This window comes from Cydia amplana, chromosome Z (genome assembly GCF_948474715.1).
Source record: "Cydia amplana chromosome Z, ilCydAmpl1.1, whole genome shotgun sequence".
NCBI classification, from domain to species: domain Eukaryota; kingdom Metazoa; phylum Arthropoda; class Insecta; order Lepidoptera; family Tortricidae; genus Cydia; species Cydia amplana.
The window spans coordinates 35,822,030-35,840,290 of record NC_086096.1 but is presented as its reverse complement, the minus strand read 5'-3'; the positions used below and the strand labels follow the sequence as shown (position 1 = coordinate 35,840,290).

The following is an 18,261-nucleotide window of genomic DNA, read 5'->3' as shown; positions in this document are numbered from 1 at the left end:
AACAAACGTGATTTCGTGCGCGAGTCCGATTCGCACATGGCCTGTTTTTTTTTTGTCACCACTTTCAGGTGCCTATATGCCAATTTTCCTAACCTCTTCGCCTAATTCAACTAAAAAAGTTACAATAAAGTAAGTACAGTAGGTAACTATATTGTGCTATGAATGGATAAGTCAATTAAATCTTATGTCCTAAAATTTACTTTCATTTTTCAATTAAACATTTTCCAACCTTAACCATTAACATTACTGATAAGTTAGCAACAGACCATAGACATTTTTTCACTCTGCGATCCCGTCTCGGCTGGCGGCCCATAGGGCATGCACCAAATTAACTGACCACCCGTGAACCTTATGCTTTGGCATTAAGGTTTAAGATCAGTTAACAGTGTAGAAGATGGCAGAGGGCATCGCACTACAATATTGATGTGGCCACGCTCTGTGGCGCTCGGCGGCGGAAATCTGTGCGAAAATGCTTTACAGAGCGGATTAGGGTCCGTTCACACCGCGCGCGGCGGAGCGTTGAGAGTGTTGGGACATGAGAACTTTGACTTGTTAATAAAGGAGGATAAGTAATTATAATTAAGCTGCCATGTTACAATCTTTTTAGAGATAATAAATATGGTTATGGAATTACCACAAAAGTTTAGATGCGTTGTTAGATTGCTTGCGAAGTTAAAGTTTAAATGTAAGTTGAATGTAGATTGAATAACTACGGTATTTGTCATACATAATAAGAGAGTAGGTATGTATATTTCTTACAGTCCTGCAGCTATAGCCGTAAACGGCTTATCTTGTTCATATCATATGTAGGTATGCAAGAATGTTATCAACATTTTATCAAAATAAGGTGCATTTGGGTAGTTTCGAAAGCTGAATAATTTTGAAAATTGCTAATATTATCTACTAAACCAGCAGCACTTGTATGAAGTTCTTTAGCAACACTTACTGTTACTGCATCTTGCAGAATGCAGAATTTTTTCTGTCTCTGCCCCATTCTTTATTAATGCGTCTTTCATTATATTATATCTGGGGGCACGGCAGTGCCCCCGCCAAGTCGAGTTTTATTTATTCAGAAACAAACAGTCATACATGGTTTATGTAGGTACATATTTTAAAGACAATAAGAATAGACCTATAGTTTACTAACAAAAAAAAACATGTAAATAGGTCCCCGTGTCAAGACTTATCTTTTGTACTTTTGAAATGCTTATGGGGGCCACGCCACTTAGTTAATAAAATAATGGCCTATGCATATTCTTTCTCTTAGATTTTTTTTTGTGACATTTGTGTGACTAAACCATATCTCCAACCTTAAAACCAATAAATCTATTGTGTTAAGAACCGTAAACATTTTTTGACATCATTACCTAATAGGTTCCTGTTACACTATCACGCAAACGAAATCACGCTCATTTACCATATCCATAATGAGGATTCCTTAATGAGCTGAAGGCGATCATGTATGACAATTTGTTAAAAATAACTTGCATAGGGAGTCCGTAAAAGGGTTGTTTGTGCCACGCGATCGAAAGGGTTTTTATGAGGCGAGTGTATTAATTATTATCGTTTAAGAACCAATTGATTTGTTTTTAACTACATGCGGCGATTTATAAACTTCGGTTTTCTATCATACGAACTTTTTTTAACAAATACCACCAATTAATATTTCTAATTTTGCTACATTATTAAGATAATCGTCTTAGTAGCACTAAGGCATATTCAGAGTGTAATAACAGGTAGGTATTAATCATTTGATATTTTGATCAGGACTTGATCGGGATATGTTTTTGATATGACTATTCAGTACGGCTACCACCAGTTTGGCAGTGACATAAACGCCGTCGAGAACTTAATTTACTTTCTATACATCTCGCTCGTACTCGCGTAGTGCAAACGAGATATATAGAAAGTAAATTACGTTCTCGATAGCGTAAATGTCAGTTTTGATTTTGACACTGTCAGTGACATGACAGTCATGGTATGGGCTCAGCTGTCGACAGTGACATATCTGGTTTAAGAAATACAGACGGTAATAAATGAAGCGCATGAAAATTGAAAAGCTTGAAATTGAAAAGTTTGACAGCCGGTGACCAACAACTGTCAGACATAACACTATGCTACTTTTACACTGGGTATATTAAAAACATACTATTGAATAATTAGATAGGAGAAAACCGCATGAAAATACGTTCAGTATCGCGAACATTCATACACACAAACAGACAGACGCGGCGGGGGACTTTGTTTTATAAGGTGTAGTGATGTTAATGTACTGAGAATTTATTTCGCTCCGTAATGTTCACGCTCGTGTGCACAATTACAAAAAGCTTTTCGTTAAGATTTCTAGAAAAGACACCTCTATAACGCAGCCTTCTTTATATACCCACTTAATTACTTATATGTATAAGCTTTTTTTCCTATAATTTTTAAATATTGGCCACGCGTGCCGAGTCTAACTTTGCTGTACTTCAGAACTATTTTCTTTTTCATGAAAATACACTCCAGGGGTGCATGCTAAGTAAAATCATTCTTGTTTTTTTATTCGCTATGATTTTTAAATGACTGTGTTTAAGGGGCATAACACACGCTAGTCTAGGGCATTCCATGTATAGTTAATACGAATGTGATTTATGGTTTATGATCGCCGTTTTTCGAAGTTTTTGTAAACCTTGATTGGAAGGCTCGGAGCGGCAAATACAACACTCTAGAACATTATTTAGACATCTATAGAAATAAGTAGATTTTTTAACTCTAATATTCGTAGTGGATTCCGAGAACAAATACATATTCCGTCAGGTTTTAAAAAATGTCTTATAAGGGTAATTTTAGAGATTATGCATTATTTATTGACAGTAATATCATTGATCATTAGTGTATTATAAAGAACTCCTATGTTTTTTTAGCTCATGGAAGCCATTTTCTTAAAAGTGTTCTTCAATAGGCTACATGACTAATTTTTTTTTATGGTATCAATCGATCGGGTTTGTTTTTAGGATCAAATGTCTATATGGGACCCATTTCATTAAAGTAACACAAAAGTCCGAAATTGTAGTCAAAGGTCGACAGTCGCACTTCACTCGCGAAACGCCCTATACAAAACGGCCAAGGGCCGTGACGTCATCGCCCATCTTGTAGTATAGACAAAACAAGAAAATTGCGTTTTTGTCGGTGAAATATTGCGTTTATGTATATAGTTGCTATACAATATTTTATTGCATGAAATGTAAGGAATCGAATGGTACCCTTACTTTTATCGTTTTTGGAAGTTAAAAAAAACTTATATTTTGAAACTTTCAGGACTTTTCAATATTTTACTTTGTAATTTTTCAATATTTTATTTTAATATCCACATTATTGTGATAAATTGCTCGTTTGCTAACTATTTTACTAGATTTTGTTATAAAATTCAACATGTGTCATCATCCCTATTAACCAACTTCATAATAATAATGATACACCAATACGAAATCCAATTCCGATCACAATCACACTCGCAAAATCTACAATGGGCTATAAACAATTAATTGTATCATATAAAAAAAGCGGCCAAGTGCGAGTCGGACTCGCCCATGAAGGGTTCCGTATTTAGGCGATTTATGACGTATAAAAAAAAACTACTTACTAGATCTCGTTCAAACCAATTTTCAGTGGAAGTTTACATGGTAATGTACATCATATATTTTTTTTTGTTTTATCATTCTCTTATTTTAGAAGTTACAGGGGGGGGGACACACATTTTACCACTTTGGAAGTGTCTCTCGCGCAAACTATTCAGTTTAGAAAAAAATGATATTAGAAACCTCAATATCATTTTTGAAGACCTATCCATAGATACCCCACACGTATGGGTTTGATGAAAAAAAAATTTTTGAGTTTCAGTTCGAAGTATGGGGAACCCCAAAAATTTATTGTTTTTTTTCTATTTTTGTGTGAAAATCTTAATGCGGTTCACAGAATACATCTACTTACCAATTTTCAACAGTATAGTTCTTATAGTTTCGGAGAAAAGTGGCTGTGACATACGGACGGACAGACAGACGGACAGACAGACAGACAGACATGACGAATCTATAAGGGTTCCGTTTTTTGCCATTTGGCTACGGAACCCTAAAAAGACAGAAACGACCAAACAACACATTTCATTGTCTATTTCTTTGATATTACAGTAATAATAGTTAGTTAATAGAACAAAGTTGTAACTTCAGCCCACAATTATTAATTTAGTGTATGAATGAAAGAATATTTCCATACAAAGTGAGCAGTTCTCAATGCTCTCCAGTCTTGTATACAATTTTTGGAAATATTAAAAATTACTGGGCAACAATGAACCCGACTAAATTACGTGGGTGGTTTTTGGTATGTTCTCAGAAATATTTAAAGGGCGTTTTTAATTTCGTCGCATTGCGTATGCTCTGTCCCTCACAGGCGCACGCGTGTGGCTACTATAGCATATTTTGCTTTTAGACTGAGATGCTATTGTAACTGTAACGGTTATTCTGTACCTACGGATTTACAGCCTAAGGCGACTTGGACCGCAAAACTAACTTTGCCAAGAATAATGGTGATGATTAGCTGAAATTTTAAAATAAACTTAATGAGTAGTTTTTGCCCACTACCGTACTGGCTACCTAATGGCCTTCGTATTGATTGGTCATTATTCTTTTTTTTTTTATTCGCTTTCAACGTTCGCACTTCTACTAAGCATTGTACATTTAACTGACCAACGGTGAATCTTATATATTTGGAATAAGGATTACGAATGGTGAATGTATATCAAATGATCACGGGACGATGGTACAGTCGCTATCGGATATATCGGAGCGGTCAAGGCGCTCACAAATATCTGAACACGCCTCTATTGACAAGGCGTTAAAGTGCGCGTTCAGATTTTGTGAACACCTTGGCCGCTCCGTTATATCTGAATTATCTGATGGCGACTGTTCAGTCAGCAGCAGAAGTTGCTAAGCGGGTCAGGTGTTCAAAATGATCAAGATCATTATCGCGACTTTATTGTTAAGAGAATAAGAGCGTGTCAAGGTAATTTTGAACACCTCGCCCGCTTAGCAACTTCTGCTGCTGACTGTACCGCTCTCGGAGGTTTACGTAGCGTTAGCAATATCGTTGTTTACAAATTTTACAATAATTAGTAATTACAATAACAAAGGGAAATTATTGCATTAAATGTTATACGTAACTGGACACTAAAATAACTGGAATATGCAGTTTAATGTTTCCTTAAATATGTATATTATTGTTATTTATTATTTTCTTAGTCACAGCTCTGTTTACCAAGTAAAAATACCTATATATATTACAAGCCTACATTAAAGAGACCATAACCTAATAAGATATTAGTAATAACATTGTAATTTTGTAACAATCACCCATAACGCTATAATATTAGAGTCCATTTTCGTAATCATCTGACGTTATAGAGTATTTGAAATTACCCGAATACACTATACAACCCTTTTAGTTCCTTAGTAGGTGCGTCATAAGACAAGCTACAACAGAAATCTTCTACTACATATCAATAAATGACGTAAAAATAAAAACACATATATCGGCTCGGCCAAGATGCTCAAAAATATTTGAACATGCACTATAAGATCTTGACAATACATCTTGATAGCCAAACGTCATAAGGTCATTAAATATATTTTTGGAACATAGCCTTGTTTGTGAACTCGACTAGGATGGGATATGCTCCCTGTACTGATTTTCTATACAACAGTACCAGAAACGCTTCTGCCATACAAATTCAATACCAAGACTCTCTATACTGGTTACCGTGTCTCTAATGTGTAAGTACATACCTTGAAAGCTGGTCTGCCAATTCTGCCCCCGCCTGAGAGGCACGAACCTGTCCAACCTCTCAGACCTCATGACCAGTGACTTCCTGCCGACGGGGCTGCATTGCTGGATCAGCCGTCTCTCGAATGAGTCGCTGAACATGGTGGCGCTGGAAGAAAATAATTTGTTATGTGTCATATAGTTTACTGACGTTTGCTGAGCAGTATATATTTAATTCGCTTGGCAGTTAATGAAATGAATTATACACAAAAATAAACTAGACAAGGACACCTATACATCTACTCATCAATGACAACTGTCAATGATTACTGGATACAGGCAATATCGGTTGTCACAACTGCCTGCCTGCTTATAGAATCATCATCATTTTCCTCGCGTTATCCCGGCATTTTGCCACGGCTCATGGGAGCCTGGGGTCCGCTTGGCAACTAATCCCAGTAATTGGCGTGGGCACTAGTTTTCCGAAAGCGACTGCCATCTGACCTTCCAACCCAGAGCGTAAACTAGGCCCGTATTGGGATTAGTCCGGTTTCCTCACGATGTTTTCCTTCACCGAAAAGCGACTGGTAAATATCAAATGATATTTCGTACATAAGTTCCGAAAAACTCATTGGTACGAGCCGGGGTTCGAACCCGCGACCTCCGGATTGCAAGTCGCACGCTCTTACCGCTCGGCCACCAGCGCTTATATTATGCCTGCTTATAGAATAATAAATATAAATAATAAATAAATAAGCATTAAAAAAAATTACTTGAGTCCTCGTGCGACCCTAGGGCTGGCTCATTCTTAAGTCAAAGAATAGGCATGGACATCCAGCGGGATAATGTAACCAGCCTCATGGGCACCCTTCCGCAGGGCACAGACTTGGGGGGACCTTTCATAGGAGGGTATTTTTTCTATTGTTGTTTAATTTTTCAGTAGTTTTATTTTAATGTTAGTTTAGTTTTAATTTGTTTAGTTTATAGATAGTTTTACTGGTTTCTAAATTGATAATAAGGTTATATAGATCAGATCACAAAGCTTTTATTGCCAACTGTACTTTCCTTTCAACAGTCAACTAATACTCATTGATACATAGAGATCCTACGGCCACATGTTGTGTCCATCATAAGATCTGGGGCCTATTTCTCAAATGCTTGTAACTTGTAATACATGCGGATATCACTTTTTGACAACTTTTGTTAGAAAGGGACTTCCACTTGTATTACAAGTTACAAACTTTTGAGAAACGGGCCCCAGCTTGATGGTACCATAATATTGCATTGTTATCGTCACCCAACTTACATATGTATGTGAAGTTTCAGCTCAAACAATAATGGGAAGTGGGTCTAATTTATAAGATGTCATCTTAGTTTTAATTTAGCATACTAGTTACCAGTGGCGGCGCGTCAAACATATCCATAGGCAAGCAGGAGCTAATTTGGCATACATATTTCCTTTACAACTCTCATACGTCCAAAAACAGGCAAACCGATGGGAATCGGCTTTTATGGACGCGCTGCCACTGCTAATTACATATGTTAAAGCCCAATATACAAATGCAGCAATTTATTTGGAATATATACAGAATCAGTAACTACTTTAATTTCATTTCATTATGTCAAAGTTTACAAGTAAAATATGAGGCCTTTCGGTAACTTCATAATAAAACCAATTCGCTTTTGCACTGCATGCAAAAAGTGCATGCATGATGAATCACTACATAGTATAAAACAAAGTTGCTTCCCTGTCTGTCTGTCTGTATGCTTAGATCTTTAAAACTACGCAACGGATTTTGATGCGGTTTTTTTTTAATAGATAGGATGATTCAAGAGGAAGGTTAATGTATAATTTGTTAATCCGAGTGAAGCCGGGGCGGGTCACTAGTAGAATATAAATCATAACATGACAACCAAAACTCACTAGTTACTACCACAAGTTCAGAGCCATTGTAAACCAAACTAGTAACAATACAGTGTAGATTTTAGTTTAATTATTTTTTTGCAATTAGTTTTGGTTGTCACCTGACAAAATCCGAATTATTGTTGTTTATAATCACTACTAATTATAACATTAATATACTAACGTTTCAAGATGTCCAAATCAGTTTTAAGTAACTTATATTTGGATATCTTAAAATATCTAAGTATAATTTGTCTAAGTTGACAATGATGGCATCAAGTTTTGACCTTGATTGGTGTGTAAAATGAGACTCAATGTTTCATATTGCAATATGTAAGTATACAGACTAATAAATAAGTGATTTTAATCACAACTTATCCTTCAAGTAGTCTTAAAACCAATATTACTGTACATGGAAAGACTTGAGAGAGATTTGTAAGTACAAGCACTAATACCATAAAGAGAAGTTCGCAAGAGAGCAAAATACATTGAAAATAACATCTGTACATTAACTGTTTAAAGGCAAAATATGGTCCTTTATACTAAATTTTAAGCAAGAGAAAACTTTAGAAAACCAAAAAAAACAGTTTTCTTTACATTCTGTTAATAACTACAAAAGAGACCAATCACGTATGAATAAGTTATCACAATAGCTTAAATAAACCATAAAATCTTACCTTTGTATGGCACTAACTTATATTTTTCAAGTCCGTAAAATCAAAAAACGAGGGTATACTATGGAAGAAATGGACTAGAATATTTTGCAAATTCACTGCCGTTCAATCAAACATGGTTTTATTGTTCAATATGGAATTATCACAAATATTAACACAACGATCGAGCGAAAACATTAATAAGTTTCAGTACGCAGTGCAGGAGAACCGACTGCTACCAAAGCCACGGAGCCTTTGACATGCTTGACTACCAGGGTCGCTTACGAAGGCATCTTTAACAGGTTACAAACAATCTAACACACACAATAATCTAATTTACGCGTAGAGTAAGTATTGGTGATTGTTTTCTAAGCAACAAACTGTTTAATTTAAATAGTAAATTAATAATTAGAGAGCGTAAAACATAAATCGTAGATTTTGTGTGCCATCGATGTCATAGCAAAATAAATAGTACAAGCTAAATGTTGCTATATTAAAAAAATATCGATATTTGAACTTAACGATCTTTTGAAAAATGGTTGATAAAGATTTTTGTTGAACATTTGTTGATCAATAGTTATGATGGGCTTCTAAATATAATAAACAAAATAAAAAAGGTACAATAATCATTATTTTTTAGAAAAATATTTTTTTCTAAAATATAAGTTACAAGTAAACGTCAATTACACTTCTACTGTAAAATCGATTCACGAGGTAATCGATGTTGTAGGGATCTAGGGATATAGGGTAGGTGCGTTTGTTTTCGTCAGCTCTAGTTTTCGTCCACTTGACTTATTGCAATCCTTAATATCGAAACAATATATCTATCTACACATAAAAATTATGATTCGCTAGTAGTAAATTAAATAACAAATATATTATTTGCTAATATGTCAAGTGGACAAAAACTAGAGCATGGACAGAAACTAGTGCAATGACCCTACAAATATTTTTAATGCAAGGAGCTCTAAACACAATATTCAAATGGTGTAGAGAAAATGAATTGTCCATTAATCCGAGCAAGACTGTAATAGTACCATTCACAAGGAAACGAAAGCTCGAAAAGCTTAGAGAACCAAGACTTAATGGACAAATAATACCATTCTCAGAAGAGGTCAAGTATCTAGGGGTTACTTTCGACCAAAAGTTAACTTGGAATCCTCACCTGAGAAATATTATACAAAAAGCGAAAATGGCCATGTGGTCATGCTGTCGAATGGCAGGAGCAAGATGAAGCATAAGACCCAATATTGCTATGTAGTTGTACACAGCTGTAGTGAGGCCCATTATCACCTACGCCTCCGCAGTCTGGTGCAACAAAACCAGCCAAAAGACGGCAATAGAAACTCTAAACAGCCTGCAACGAACGGCTTGTTTAACAGAGACAGGCGCCTTCTCCTCGACACCGGGGGCGGCCCTAGATGCACTGCTGGAGATTATACCACTCCACCTGCAAGTGCAAAAGGAGGCCAAGCAGTGCGTCTACAGAATATGCACGCTAAACAGGCCAAAATGGCGCTCTCAAGCACTAGCCAAACTAAAGGCCTGGGTTTTTGCAAATAGAACCCTCAGCATGCCCACTGATGACACGCACACCGAATGTCAGTTTACCAAACTGTATACAGTAGAAATACCTCCTAGAGACAAATGGACTAACAACCAAATGTACGTCGAAGAGGGAAGCCACATCTGGTACACAGGTGGTTCCAAGAAAGGCAATGATGTAGGATGTGGGATATATGGTGAGAGACCTAAGCTCAGAGCCAGCGTCAGCATGGGCACACAGGCCTCAATCTTCCAGGCAGAAGTCTTCGCCATCAACAAATGTGCGGAGATTAACCTGGACAGAAACCTAAGACACCAACATATCTACATCAACTCAGACAGCCAGGCTGCTCTGCTGCCACTAGAATCCTTTGAGTCAAACTCAAAACTAGTCCAGAACTGTAAAACAAACCTTAATGCACTGGCTAACTCCAACAAAGTCACACTTAGATGGGTACCAGGGCACTCCGACATTAACGGAAACGAAGAAGCAGACGAACTTGCAAGAAAGGGCGCAGACACACCCCTGGTCGGCCCAGAACCGTTTTGTGGAATCACAAAACGGGATGTATATTCTCTGCTCAGCAACTTAGAAAAAACGAGAGCAATCGATTGGTGGAAGTTCGCAAAAGGACAAGAACACTCGAAAGCTCTAATCAAAGGGTTCAACGGCAAAATCGCTAAGGAGCTTCTAGGGCTCAAAAGGCACAAAACGTGCGTGGTGACCAGAATACTGACTGGACACTGTAAGTTGAACAAGCACATGTTTCAAATTGGCAAGAAACAAGATGCGGCATGCAGGTTCTGCCAGGAGTCAGAGGAGACTGCAATGCACATTCTCTGCTCCTGTGGACCATTAATGTCAAAAAGAAATACCTACTTACGGCGGCATGTATTGCAACCCTATGAGGTACAGAACGTTACGGCCCAAAGCATCTGTAATTTTCTGGATGCAACGGGCATTAGTAATGAACTTTAAAGGGCCGTCACAATAGATCAATACCTGGTCGACGTGTCACTCAAAGGCCCAGTACCACCCCAATAATAATAATATACAAATATTTTAATTTTCTAACTCTCGCTTCCTACCAACTTCCAGCCCAACGCAGGCTGGTACTCAAATCTGCAGCCTTCACTGCAGCTGACTTAAAAAAAATTAAAAATGCCATGAAACGCATGTATATGGCAATAGTGCATCTCAAAACAATACAAACAGCCTATAAACGGCCTGGATATAATGTTTTTGATTTACTGTATACTTATATACTTTATGCTACCCAAAGCTACCCAAATCCCTACGCATTTGGATTTTAAAAGTTCCCTGAACTTACCCAGGACCCAATTATTAAGAGGGGGCGTAAAGATCGGTTTTCCTAGGATAGCCGTGCCGTCATATAGCGGCCGTCTCCATACTAAATAATACGGCTAAATATGGATGTCGTAGTATTTGTATGGAGACGGCCGCTATATGACGGCACCGCTATCGGAGGAAACCAAAGCTTTAAGCTAGGAAATTAGAAAGGAACAAAAGGCCGCAAAGCGCCGCGTGAAATTTGCCACGGAAGATTTGACGATTACGCGGCTTTTAACATTTTATATGCTTTTCTATCGAGCCAACTTTAACTTTCTGTGGTATTGCTTAGAGTCTGCCCTAGCAAAGGAAACATAGTGAACATACCTACACCAAATGAAAACGAATCCCTAAAAATTGAATTCGTTCTTTACTTTTTGAAGTCGGTTAATAAAATATATAGGTACCTAACTAATGCATGTAAAACGATGACCAAAGTTTATGATGTATAATAATAATAATAATAAGCCCGCAGGGCAGCTTGTGGCGAGCTGTTGGGGAGTAACGACCCCACGGACCCGAGTGCTCCAGAGAGTCGTACAGGGTCTCCGTCTCCGGCGTGTCTTCGTCGGTCGGAGTGGACCCCAAGGGGACCCGCAGGACTCTCGGCTCTGGCTTGCCTTAATTGGCCGTCCAGAGAGGAGTCGTTAGAGCTATATGCTCCAGGGGTGGAAGTGTTAAAGGGCATAACGCCGCGAGTAACTTCGGAAAAAGCGCAGCACACCTCTCGACACCCCTGAGCCGCTCACGCCGGTGTTGCGCCTGGCCGTCTGTACGATGGCGCATCAGGTGCCCATCTAGCGAGTGGCGAGTCACCGCCTGCGTCGATAACACTGTATAACACAATGTTATGGCAGGTGTCCGGAACTCTTAGCAATAGCCCAGTCTTTTTTCCACCCAAACTTAAAACATAGACCAGTACTCTGTCCATTCCATATTCTCTACAATAGCTTCCAATGCCTGCTGAAACCGGTTCATGGGTATCTATTGATGTACCCGTGAATGGGTTCCAGCAGGCGTTCTACATGACATCAAATCTCTCCAAATGGCCTCTACGTGTTGGATCTATATTCCCACGCACGCCTTATAAATTACCGGGCTCGAAAGACCCGAGAGTTTTATAACGGAGATACAAATAATAATAATAATAATCTTTATTTCCAAAAAATACAAATTACAGAGTGTGGCGGGGTCTCCGCACTAGGCTTCGCCTGTGTCGCGGTGTACCAGAGCGCCTACCACGAACCACGTTCGACGTGTTGCCTCTCTGTTGCACTTGTAAATTCGTACGTAAGTGTGACAGGGAGGTAACACGTCGAACGTGGTTCGCGGTAGGCCCCCAGGAATACATTTTAACCAACAGAATGATAGTTACTAACATAAAGTCCAGCTTTTGGCAAAATAAACTTATAACTAACAATCATATTTTTTTTTTTTTCATTTATTTAGGTAAACAAACAGCCACTACAAGTTATACTTATTACACTAATTACCATAATATCTACCATATGTGTGGCCCACGGCGCTTACCACTAATTAGTATGAATAATGTTCATTCAGAGCTAAACTAATCACCGTTAGTCTTAAGGGCTCCCGGTGTCAACAACAACATAGAATGGTTAGTTATATTTATATATTTGGTAGGTACTGGAAATACATTATAAGTAAGAAACTAGAAGAAACTATATTGCATCACAAAGAAAGTAAACTATATTATATATAGTTAAGTACTTATTTATACATTAATTTTAAAGTACACTATGTATGTGTGCTAAAGTATGTGTGCCTATCCAATTTATTAGTTTAGTTATTTGCTTTCCTTTCTATTTAATTGTTTTCCCTGGTTGCCTTTAATGTCCCAAGATTCAATTAGCGATAGCGTCTAATCATAAGAATTGGCACGAGAGATAGATTTTTTTTAACTGACTATAAGCTTGCTATAAGCAGAGAACAAGTAATAGTATTACGTATAAATATGTTCTTTTCAAAGTACATTTAATTTTTAAATTTTTAACATGGGCTAGGGACACTGTATAAAATATAGACAGGTATTATTGCGCTTGAATGGCCAACGACTCACGACGCAAACGATTTATACATAAAATATCGACGAATTGGCCTTAACTATTCATGTACTAAAACAATCGATACCTTAATATCGATTCCGATTGGAAGAATGGCAACACCAGGAACGCACAGATTCGTCATGATGGTGAGTTCAAACATAACAAAGAAAATCCAAAATTATTAAATTTAACCAAGTTGGCCAACAACAGCGCAGAATGAAATGTATGAAATTAAAGTAACAAATATTGATTATTTGACGTTATGGTTAAAGTTGCCAGACTTACAAAAAAAACGTATGTTATAGGGAATATTAAGCGATAGTCTGCGTAGGGGGCGCCACTCCCACAACAAGTCACAATCTCCCTTAGATTGACGAGACGAGAGAGTAGACATTTTGTTATCTAACCTCTCTATCACTCTTGCGTATTCGAGCGATAAGGAGGCAGATAGCTGAGTATCGATTTCGCGTTTCCCGGTAGACCCTTTGTAAACAAACCGCCTTGATGTATCAATGTCATATTTGACTGTCTGTGAAAACTTGTCAAAAAACAGTTTAAGGTACAGTATGTATAAGTTACTCTATGGTATACTTAAGTCACTAGTGCTGCACTCTGGCGGCAAAACATTGCAGTAATACTCCCTATTGTATAATATTAGTATATCTGGTCAAGCAAATCTTGTCAGTAAAAACCGGCCAAGTGCGAGTCGGACTCGCGTTCTAAGGGTTCCGTCCATTAAGTCCAACTCCCGCTTGACTGCACATTTGCACGGACCTATGTGCATTTTTTGTCAGACATATCCTAACTAAATATGTTAATTTTATCACAATTATAATAACTCTACTGGCGAAAGTGTTCCCAACATCTTTATTTAAAGAATTTAAAAGTGGAAAAATTACTCTCTTGGGTGAGACTTAAACTCACGGCGTCTGGAGTTCAAGTGTCACCCAAGACAGTATTTTTTCCAATTTTTAATTTATTCTGAGCATAATAGCATCGGTCGCAGACATTTCTGCTTCTTAAAAAAATAATTAAATTGTATGTGTATATATATCAAGTCCAGAAGTAATTTATTAATGTTATCTACAACCAGAGCCCGTACCATGAGTCACTGACAGTGTCAAAACTGACATATACGCTATCCAGAACGTAATTTACTTTCTATAATACATCTCGTTCGCACTAATATGCGAGTACGAGCGAGATGCATAGAAAGTAAATTACGTTCTCGATGGCGTTTATGTCAGTGCCAAACTGATGGTAGCCGTACAGAAGCATAACAACTTATCAGAAATCATCTAAACATACTTAAAAATCCTAAAAGCTGCTTACCGCTCTTACAATTGAAATTGAAATTGAAATTGAAATCATTTATTTCGAACAAAAGTCCATAATGTGTTAGTAACATAAATACTAATTCTTAAAACTAGGGTTAGTACAAACATAATCTTAAAACAAATTCTGACACACTGGGGCATGTAGCTGCACCCAGTGCTTCAGCCACGGTGAGTCCCACCGGTCGGTCAACGTGCACAGGATGGTATTGGAGCTGGCGCGCCACCGCCTCAACAGCGAGCTACACCGCTTCCTGATGATCGCGTGGAAGCCATCGATCCGTCCCTCCGTGAACATACCCGAGGCGCTACAGTGTCGCGGCAGCCCGAATACCACCCTGTACGCATTGTTGTACTGGACCCGCAGAGCGCTGTATGCTCGCTGCGTATAGCTGATCCATAGGCTGCACGTGTAGAAGGACTGGCAATATGCTTTAAAAAGCGTAGCCTTCACCTTCTCTGTACATCGTGTAAACCTACGGGCAAGCATATTGCAGCGCACAGCCAGCGCTCTGCGTTCCCTCTCAATGTCCATATTGTCGCACATGTCATCAGTGACCCAGTGGCCCAAATACTTAAAATGCTGTATACAATGCAGGCAGGGCTTTAAATACCGTTAAAAAGTTGGTATCGTTACCACAAGGTGACAGATTTAACGTTAAGTTCTAACTAACGTTAGACCAGGTACCGTTAGTTATACTACTCTTTACCGGTAACAAAATGGTAACGTTAGCAGCTGTCAATTTGAGCTAACGTTAAGTCAAAGGTATCGATACACCATTTTTAACGTTAGTAGGTAACGTTAACAGCTGCTTATTTACCGTTTGATTCACTGATAGATGCCATCATCGTTGACAATCGAGCGAATGTTCATTCACTCTCAAGCAGAGATGGGCATTTCATAATTGATTCCTGGTTCCACGATTACTCGAAATTACTTCGTAATCTGATTACCGATTCCCAGATTACTTTGTAATCTAACAATACCGAATTACTAAGTACACTTCGAATTAAGGAATCAGGAATCGGAATTACTTTGTAATCTAACAATACCGAATTACTAAGTACACTTCCAATTAAGGAATCAGGAATCACCTTTTCTAATATTACAATTACTAGTAATTGGAATCAATGTCGATTCCTCATTACAGGAATGCATTACTTGATTCCTTTCAGATTACATTTCGTACTACTAGGTACTATCAAAAGTACATTTCGATAGTAGATATGTTGATGACTTGTTGATGTTGGCTTAATAGATATAGATGCAGGGGGGAGGGGGGACACACATTTTACCACTTTGGAAGTGTCTCTCGCGCAAACTATTCAGTTTAGAAAAAAATGATATTAGAAACCTCATTATCATTTTTGAAGACCTATCCATAGATACCGCACACGTACATGGGTTTGATGAAAAAAAATTTTTGAGTGCAATTCTAAGACTTCTAAGTACTTATGGGGAACCCCCCAAAATTTATTGTTTTTCTATTTTTGTGTCAAAATCTTAATGCGGTTCTCAGAATACATCTACCTACTTACCAAGTTTCAACAGTATAGTTCTTATAGTTTCGGAAAAAAGTGGCTGTGACGTACGGACGGACAGACAGATATGACGAATCCATAAGGGTTCCGTTTTTTGCCATTTGGCTACGGAACCCTAAAAACGAATAAAAAGAAGAAGAAAAAGAGAGAAAAATCTTTATAGGGCTGGATCTCCTAAACAGTGCTTCGTAGCGCAAAAATAATAAAAATTTCGTTCCTCTTCAGAACCACACGCCGAACAACCTATTACATTAGGACATTATTATTATTTCACATTGCATGTAATAATGTCTCAAATTATAAGAATTTAAGTTTCACCATTCTAGATTAACATAAAGAATAATGACATAAGACTATGAACTCTAACTACTAGAATTAAAGTTTAGTTTTACTAACGTACCTACATAATTGACCGAAGCGTAGCGAAGGTCAACGTTTTGACTCGGGCATTTTGCTTTTGTATGTCCGGATGTTCTCCTCTACAGGTCGCAATTCTTAACCGATTTTCGTGAAATTTTGTGACCGAATTCTATGACTAAATAATTTTTTTTTGTCGATCCGGTTTTTGGAAATTTTTCAAAATGGCGGAGTCGTGATAGCTCCCGCTTAAACAAATAGTCATATCGGTATCATAAGAGTTTTTTCGTTTTGAGATATGTTTATAGATTAAATGGCCAAAAATTCAGAAAATTTGTATCGCTGGTTTTGGCGGTATTTAGATATTTAGTTTTTACTTGAGAATGAGTAGCTAAATTTCGTCAGCTTTAGTAAGAACTATAATGGCGTATTTTGCAAACGTTCGCTTTTTTTGTTTGCATCGGCAGGTCCCTGGTTCCATCCCCAGTAATTGTATACTGCTACATAACTTTTTGTATTTTTTTTATACTTAAATTTCGTATAGTTGTTTTTTATTTTATTTTTTTATTTTGAAAATATTAAAAATTCCGTATTTTTTATTTATCAAGCGCGGGTTAAGCGTATTCGTTTAATTTTTGTTTGTAGCTTTATGTAGTTTTTAATTTTTTGTTTATATTATATGTACTATACCTATATTTTAATAAATATTTTTGCCATACATTTATTCAGTTTTAAGCTCTGCTCGCGAGGTCTACAGCTCACAGAGCCACTAGTTATTTTTAATCGAATCGAATTTAATTGAATCATTTTTACAAGCAAGCAGTAACATCAATAAATAGGTGTCTCATTTAATATAATCCGACTAAATTACATTTCAGCAACACCTCCATATTTCACAAAATAAATCAAGACATTATCCAACCTATATAATCTTGACGTATATTATATCAAAGACGCCTGTACCTAATATAAACCGACCAAGTAACGAATTAGCTATACCATCATATTTAACAAACTAATTTATGACGTTTTGCAACCTTCTTATTTTGGCAAATATATTCCGACACAGCCGGGTGGTATTCTATCTGTCCAATCTCGGTCCAATGTGTATTTGCGTCCCACATTTTGCTTAATGAGACAGTGAGACGCAATGCATATTGGACAAAGATCTTAAACAAGTAGAATACCACCTCTTTCATTTGATAAACATAAAGAATAATTACAAAAGACTATGAACTCTAACTACTAGAATTAAAGTTGAGGTTTACTAACGTACATAATTATCTTTAATGTATTTTGACTGATTCTATTTCAATTTGACAGAAGCCCTGCCGTATTTATGGTCAATAAGGTCTACTGGCCTTAAAATTGTGTATGAAATTACAAGCAAATATCAGCTTAAAGAATAATAGTGTTAACGTTAGTTTGGTAACGTTAGTTTATAATGTGAATTGGGTAACGTTAACAAGCCCTGCAATAAAAAGTAAAATTACCGGTAAAATTAACGTTAACTAGCTAACGTTATAATAATGTTAAGTTATCAAGTATCGTTACCATTTACTACCGGTAATAAGGTATTTTTATGATTTTAACGTTAAGTAACGTTACTTTATAATGTGAATTGGTAACGTTAACAAGCCCTGAATGCAGGTACGCTGTGAGACACAAAATATTTTTTTAAGAGGGTTATAAAAGAAAAATGTTTGATAAGTTTACT

The 18,261-nt window shown here is 37.2% G+C and overlaps 1 protein-coding gene across 2 annotated transcripts in view; it reads right to left on the bottom strand.

Annotated features, from left to right (window-relative positions):
- The window catches only part of LOC134661216 (fizzy-related protein homolog), a 77,070-nt gene extending 68,267 nt beyond the window's left edge, over positions 1-8,803 (bottom strand). For both annotated transcript variants that reach the window (XM_063517185.1, XM_063517186.1), the window contains exons 1-2: positions 8,374-8,803; positions 5,817-5,962 (exon numbers count right to left, since the gene is read on the bottom strand). In XM_063517185.1, coding sequence (XP_063373255.1) covers positions 5,817-5,955 — 139 coding nt within the window. In that variant the 5' untranslated portion in view covers positions 5,956-5,962; positions 8,374-8,803. The remainder of the gene's footprint in view (positions 1-5,816; positions 5,963-8,373) is intronic.
- Positions 8,804-18,261: the final 9,458 nt, after the last annotated feature.